Raw genomic sequence first — 7542 nt, forward strand, 5'->3', positions numbered from 1 at the left:
AATGCTGCTACGTGGATAGGAGTTTGTGCTGACATACTGTACAGAAAGAACAACTCCCTTTGGGTGGCGACACCGGTGCTATCCCCGCGACCAAACATGGTGTACGCCAAAGCCTTCTGCGCGTACCGGAAACAAGGGTTATGGATACCCGATGCTTTTGCCCCTTTGGAGACATATTTAGTGTTACCTATTATAACGGTCCAGAATTCCGCAGGAATAAAAGTATCGGGCACCGTTCCAGGGCCTACGGTTGGGAGTTTTAGGATACTCCCTAACTCATCCACAGGCAATTCCAAATCAGTATTAAATAAACAAAAATGCAAAGTACCGTAGTACTCCTTCTCCGTTCCATTCCACCTATTTTTCAACTTAAATTCAATGGTACTCAAGAATTCAAGAGTAATGCGTGCAAAAGTTGGCGCTTCTAACTGCATGAATTCCAACATACCTAAGGTGTGGAACATTTGGTGAACCTCAGCTTGCAATCCCAATTCCTGCAAAGTGCCATTACACATGTATCTGGTGGGGGTTAATTTTCTTCTAAGATGAACCGCATACCTCTTTTGGTCCTCCAAATTTTCAAACACAATGTCGTGGTCATTCGGAGTTCTTCTTGCCCTTTGACGTGGCCGGGATGATTCCGCCATATTTTTGCTTCTGGCTACTCGGTGAGACATGTTCTTACCTGCACACAACAAAAAGAAACTTGAAATTGAAAAGAGAGATTAGGCAAAAAGATTACCGTAGGAAGGTAGAGGATGGAAAATGGAAGAACTTTTGTGAAGACGGATGGAGATTTGATGGAGTTATGAGGTGAAAATATGGAGCTTTATGTGAGAAAAAATGGAGGTTTTTAGGTGTTTTTGAGAGAAAGAGAGATGAAGGTGAGAGAATAGGTAAGAGAAGAGGTTAATAAGGAGTGAATGGGTGATAAAATGGATTTAGTGGGGGAAATTTGGTGGTGGGCCCAATTGCCAACGGTAAAAAAAATTGAAAAATTTCCCACTGCGCTTGCTGATACGGCCGTGTCAGCTGACACGGGCGACCGTGTTAGCGCAAGTGACCTCCTTGAAACGGGCCGTGTCCTTCCATGTTATAACTTGTTCACGCAGGGGCTGACACGGGCCGTGTCACCTGACACGGGCACCCGTGTCAGGCCCCTGGAAAACTCCCTTCTTGATCACTTCCTGACACAGGCACCCGTGTCAGGCCCCTGATTTCTCTTTTTTCTTTCATTGCTTTCTCGAGCATGTGTCGGGCTTCTGCTTCCAATTTTTCCAGAGACTTTTTGCGCACGAATTTTTTGGGCTCCTCTAGCAAATATTGTTCACACCTACAAGTAAATAACACACAACCAAACAAAGAAAATAGTTAGACACAAAAGCGTGGGTTTCCTCCCACGTAGCGCTTCATTTAACGTCGCTTGGCTCGACGGTTGTTCATCTTATCAGACAAGATGAACAACATCAATTTGGCCAACTTCTTGCTCCACCTTGTAAGGATTCAATCTTTGGCCATTCACTTTAAAAATGTCCCCATTGGATGGATTTTTTTATTTCGATTTCTCCATGGGGATATACCCTGTGTACCATAAACGGACCTGACCATTTCGATCTCATTTTTCCCGAGAACAACTTCATCCTTGAATTAAACAATAGTACCATTTGTCCTTCCCAAAATTCCTTCCTTTGGATCCTTCTATCATGCCATTTCTTTGTTTGATCTTTGTAGATCTTGGTATTTTCATATGCTCGGTTCCTAAATTCTTCTAACTCATGGAGTTGAAGTATTCGGGATTCTCCCGCTTTCAAAATATCTAAATTAAGGAATTTTGAAGCCCACAAAGCTTTGTGTTCAAGTTCTAAGGGTAAGTGACATGCCTTACCATATACCAATTGATAAGGGGACATACCAATTGGTGTTTTGAAAGTAGTTCGGTATGCCCAAAGCGCATCATCAAGCTTACTTGCCCAATCTTTGCGAGATGAGTTGACCGTCTTCTCCAGAATTTGTTTCAGCTGTCTATTTGACACTTCAACTTGACCACTTGTTTGCGGATGGTACGGAGTGGCTATACGAAGGTTTACATTATACTTCAAGAGTTGCTTCTCCGTTAGGTGATTTAAGAAATGAGTTCCATCATCACTTATTAGAGCTCTTGGCACTCCAAACCTGACAAATATATTTTCCTTTATAAACTTGACTACCACTTTTGCATCATTTGTTGGTAGAGCAATTCTACCCACTTGGATACATAATCCACCTCCACCAAAATATAATTCTTTCCAAATGAAGGTGGAAATGGTCCCATAAAGTCAATACCCCAAACATCGAAGAGTTCAACTTCCAACATGGGGTTTTGCGGCATATGATTTCTTTTCGAGATGTTTCCCATCCTTTGACACTTATCGCACTCTTTGAAAAGTGTAGGCCAGTATAAGCCTGATTGGAGGACTTTGGCTGCGGTTCTATCACCACTGAAGTGTCCACCATAGTCAGAGTCATGACATGCTTTCAGGACATCTCTCTGTTCTTCTTCGGGAACACATCTTCTGACCAACTCGTCTACTCCTTTCTTGTACAAGACTGGGTCATCCCACAAGTAAAACCTGCAATCATGCATAAACTTTTTCTTTCTGTTAGAGTCAAATTCGCTAGGGATCACCCCGCCTACTAGATAGTTCGTGTAGTCTGCGAACCATGACATTCCAATAACAGCAAGGATGTGTTCGTCAACAAACTCATCCTTTATTGGACACTTTTCCTCATTCTCCTCTATAGGGGACATCCGAGAGAGGTGATCTGCCATAGTATTTTCACACCCTCTTTTGTCACGAATTTCCACATCGAACTCTTGGAGGAGTAGGATCCATCTCAATAGTCTTGGATTAGAGTCCTGCTTAGAAAATAAATACTTCAAAGCAGCATGGTCAGTATAAACAATGACGCTAGAACCCAACATATATTTCCTGAATTTATCGAAGGCATAAACCGCCGCTAGCAACTCCTTTTCGATAGTCGCATAGTTCATCTGTGCAGGGTTCAAAACGTGACTAGCATAATATATGACATGCAACAGTTTATCTCTACGTTGCCCAAGAACTGCTCCCACTACAATGTCACTCGCATGACACATGATCTCAAAAGGTAGAGACCAATCTGGGGCAATGACAATTGGTTCCGTCACTAATTTATTTTTTATAGTTTCAAATGCAACGACACACTCTTTATCAAAAATGAAAGCCTTATCCTTAACGAACAGGGTAGTTAAAGGTTTAGCTATCTTAGAAAAGTCTCTTATGAACCTGCGGTAGAAACCCGCGTGCCCTAAGAAACTTCTTATACCTTTTTCGTTCATTGGAGGGGGTAGCTTTTCTATTACCTCGATCTTGGCTTGGTCCACTTCTATTCCTTTGTGAGAAATTTTATGACCTAAGACTATGCCTTCTCGCACCATGAAGTGGCACTTCTCCTAGTTGAGAATCAATTTGGTCTGTTGGCATCTTTCTAACACAAGGGAAATGTTAGTTAAACAATTATCAAAAGAGAAACCAAATACCGAGAAGTCATCCATGAAGACCTCCATATGCTTTTCGAGCATGTCCGCAAAAAGGGAAGTCATGCATCTTTTAAATGTGGCTGGTGCATTACATAACCTGAATGGCATTCTTCTGTAAGCAAAAATACCATAGGGGAAAGTAAAAGCTGTCTTCTCTTGATCTTCTGGTGCAACCGCTATCTGATTATATCCAGAGTATCCATCAAGGAAACAATAGTACTCATGACCAGCCAACCTTTCCAACATTTGATCGATGAATGGTAAAGGAAAGTGATGCTTTCTTGTCGCCAAATTCAACCTTTTGTAATCGATGCAAACACGCCACCCCGTGACCGTCCTTGTAGGGAGTAACTCATTTTTCTCATTCCTTATAACGGTAGTCCCTCCTTTCTTCGGAACCACATGAACAAGACTCACCCAAGAGCTATCGGATATGGGATAAATTAACCTAGCATCTAATAGTTTAACAACCTCTTTCCTAACCACTTCCTTCATTGCGGGATTTAGTCTTCTTTGGGGTTGCACCACTGGTTTGTGACCATCCTCCATGAGAATTTTATGCATACAAACCGTAGGGCTAATCCCCTTCAAGTCTTCTATGCCCACCCCATTACACTTTTGTGCTTCTTCAGAACCTTGACGAGCTTGTCTTCTTGTGAAACTTCTAGATTAGAGCTTATAATAGCCGGGCATCTCCTTTTAGAATCTAGAAAAACATACTTGAGATTTTCAGGCAATTGTTTCAGCTCAACCACTTTCTTGGTCTCATCTTTCTTTTCCTTAAACTGGGGTTCCCTCAAGTTTTCCCATGGGAGTGATTGGGATCCCTTAAAGAGTGGTTGTGTTGCCATCATAGTTAACACTTCCCTCTCCTTTTCATCAGCTTCTTGAGTGTCTTCAGAAATTGATAGACTTAGAACTCTCTCCAAGGGCAATTGTGGTTCACCTAAAGGATTTTCTTGCAGAACCATTTGATCAATCACCTCTATGTGTTGACTGGTGGCCACGTCATCTTTGTATTTCATGGTGTTACGCACATCAATTTTCAACTCTTCGTCGTAAACTTTTAGAGTCATGGTGCCCTCTTCTATATCTATCAAACATCTTCCGGTCTCCAAAAATAGTCTACCAAGGATGAGTGGTATCTCTTCATCTTCCGACATTTCTAGGATGACAAAGTCCACCGGAAATACAAACTTATCAATCTTCACAAGAACATCTTCCACCACTCCATACGGTTTCTTCACAGAGTGGTCATCAAATTGAAGTGTCATTCTGGTATCTTGCACTTTTCCAATCCCCAACCTCTTGTAAATGGATAACGACATGAGACTCACACTAGCCCCCAAGTCTATGAGGGCCTTTTTGAAAGATCTATCCCCAATGGTGCAAGGGATAGTTACTGAGCCTCGATCTTTTTTCTTCACCGGAATCTTCATACCCTGCAAAATTGCACTACATGTTTCGGTTAGTACAATAGGGTCAGTATCGGTGCTCCTCTTTTTTAAAATAATATCTTTCGTAAATTTGGCATAAGAGGGCATTTGTTCAAGTGCCTCCAAGAACGAAATGTTAATCTCAAGCTTTTTGAACATCTCCAAGAATTTCTCGAAGTTCTTCTCATGTTTCTCTTTCATCTTATTTCTTGTGGGGAAAGGGAGTTTGACAACCGGCTTCGATTCACTAACTTTTTCTTTAACCATCAGTTTAGGCACTACCACTTCTTCACTCACAACCTCATTTTCTTTTATTTCCAACTCAACTTCAAGCAATTGGTCTTCTTGGTCATCATCTTTCTCGGGGACTTCTTTCGATTTACCACTCCTTGTGGTTACAACACTCACATTATTATGCTCTCGTGAATTTGTAACTTTAGCACTCGGTAATTCACCCGGTGCTTGAGAACCCACGAGTTGTTGAGCCATCTGACTCATTTGCACTTCCAGATTCTTTATTGAAGCACCGGTGTTTCTCAGATTACTTCTAGTCTCCTCTTGAAATTGTGAACCTTGAGCGACCATTTTTTCAATGGCAATTTGCCAATCTGCTTTTCTTGGGACTTGTTGTTGAAATTGTTGTTGGGATTGGTGAAACTGTTGCTGGTAAGGTTGTTGTTGTTGTAGTCGATACTGCTGTTGTGGTTGGCTTTGATATTGGTTGGGCGCTTGGTTCTGAGCATTTCCTTGCTGGTCCTTCCAGGAGAAATTTGGATGATTTTTCCATCCAGGATTATACGTATTAGAGTACGGGTTGTTCTGCTTCAAAAAATTAATCTCTTCTACCTGTTATGCAGTTGCCACACAATGCATGGCGAAGTGAGGTCCCCCACAAATTTCACAACTAACTGCTTGAATAGGTTGAATCGGTTGAACTTTTGCCACCGTTTGAGTGTCAAGAGCCATTTTCTTGGTTCTTCTCTCTACTTCAGCTGTTATTTGATCTTCCATCTTCACAACTTTATTTGCTAGCTTGAGATCAATGATACCTTCAGGTTGACTTACACTGCGGTCATAGAGCTCCAGATGCTCATTTGCTGCAATGGCTTCAATGATTTTCTTTATTCCAGTGGCTGTTGTAAAATTTGTTGAGCCATCGGCAGCTGTGTCTATGAGTTGCTTAGTCTTCATTCTAAGGCCATTCATAAAAATTTGCATTTGTTCAGTTGCATCCATGTTATGAGTAGGACATGCAACCAACAATCGCTTGAACCTCTTGTAAGCGTCTCCGAGTGACTTTCCTTCCTTCTGTTTGAAATTAACAATATCATATCTCTTACGGATATACATAGAAGCAGGGAAGTACTCATTCAAAAATGTTGTCTCCATTTGTTGCCAAGCTGTAATGCTTCCCGCGGGTAAAGAGTAAAACCATTCTTCAGCATCTTCTGATAGTGTAAACGGAAACATCACCAACTTTTTAGCTTCCTCTGAGTGTCCCTCAATTTTCAACGATGTCGTCATGGTCAAAAATCTTTGTAAATGCTTGTTGGCATCTTCATTGATTTTTTCGGAGAACGGTCTCCTTTCGAGTTGACGAATCGTTGAAGGGTGTAGTTGAAAATGATCCACATTTACCGGTTGGTTCACAATTGTTAACCTTCTAGTAGGAGCATTTGCACCTCCATAGTCACCCAGAAGTCTTTCCACGGGAGGTGGAGCTTCATCCGTTGGTTCAGAAACGGTTTCGGAGTCTTCTGAATGAACCGAAACATCTTCTTCTTTTTCAGACTCAGAAACAATGGGGGTTGCTTCTGTAAGTTCCAGCTTAGCTTTTCATCGTCTTGCACGCAATAGTCTTTCTGGTTCTGCGTCAAAAAGAAATTCAGTTGAGGCCTTGCCTCGTATACACAGATTAGACAATTATTAGAATAAAAATAAACAATAGAGAAATAAAATTTTGGTTATAGAGCAACAAAATTTCAATTGAATTATTATTCAACTTATACTTTGGCAGTCCCCGGCAACGGCGCCAAAACTTGATCGGTAAAATAGCAAGTGTACTATTTGCACCGATGTAGTAATAAAATGCGAATTCTCCCGAGTATCGATCTCAAGGACTGCGTAATAAGTACAAAACTTTATAATAATTCCATTGAACAAAAGATCATAGGGGGTTTGTTGATTGTTTTCAAAAAGATAAGAACGAGAATAAATTATATAAAGCGTATAAAAAGCGGTGAAACGATATGAGAAAGCATGCTAAGGCAAGATGTATGAATTGATTTGTACTATACTCCTTCCATATTATATAACAACATCTACGTTGTAATTATTCAAAACCGATTCTTAAGAGTTGTTTTCTCTAATCCCTTAGCCGAAAACCATTAACAGTCAATTTCAATCCCAATTCCTTAGTTATTCAAATTGACATTACGAAATAAGCAATTGATCAAGAATTAACGGCTACTACAGTTTGATCCTTATTCCTAAGTGATTAAACTGAAGTATTATTACAAAACAAGCGATAAGGTGGCTTGTCCGACC

At 40.9% G+C, this 7542-nt stretch overlaps 1 protein-coding gene across 1 annotated transcript; it reads right to left on the reverse strand.

Moving 5' to 3' along the window:
- Positions 1–4155: 4155 nt before the first annotated feature.
- On the reverse strand, positions 4156–6231 carry LOC127080189 (uncharacterized). Its single transcript, XM_051020520.1, has 3 exons — positions 5905–6231; positions 4897–5841; positions 4156–4800 (listed from the first exon to the last, which is right to left on the reverse strand). Exons 1-3 carry the CDS (start codon positions 6229–6231, stop codon positions 4156–4158), a joined length of 1917 nt encoding a protein of 638 aa, XP_050876477.1.
- Between the last annotated feature and the right edge of the window lie 1311 nt (positions 6232–7542).

This window comes from Lathyrus oleraceus, chromosome 5 (genome assembly GCF_024323335.1).
Source record: "Lathyrus oleraceus cultivar Zhongwan6 chromosome 5, CAAS_Psat_ZW6_1.0, whole genome shotgun sequence".
NCBI classification, from domain to species: Eukaryota; Viridiplantae; Streptophyta; class Magnoliopsida; order Fabales; family Fabaceae; genus Lathyrus; species Lathyrus oleraceus.

What these genes read in the sequence shown, in the direction of transcription:
- LOC127080189 (XM_051020520.1), bottom strand. Translation starts at nt 6,231, where the DNA reads ATGGATGCAACTGAACAAATGCAAATTTTTATGAATGGCCTTAGAATG. An exon ending in CGATTCAACCTATTCAAGCA is followed by an intron (nt 5,842 to 5,904) that starts GTTAGTTGTGAA and finishes ACTGCATAACAG; the next exon opens with GTAGAAGAGATTAATTTTTT. An exon ending in TCATAGACTTGGGGGCTAGT is followed by an intron (nt 4,801 to 4,896) that starts GTGAGTCTCATG and finishes CACTCTGTGAAG; the next exon opens with AAACCGTATGGAGTGGTGGA.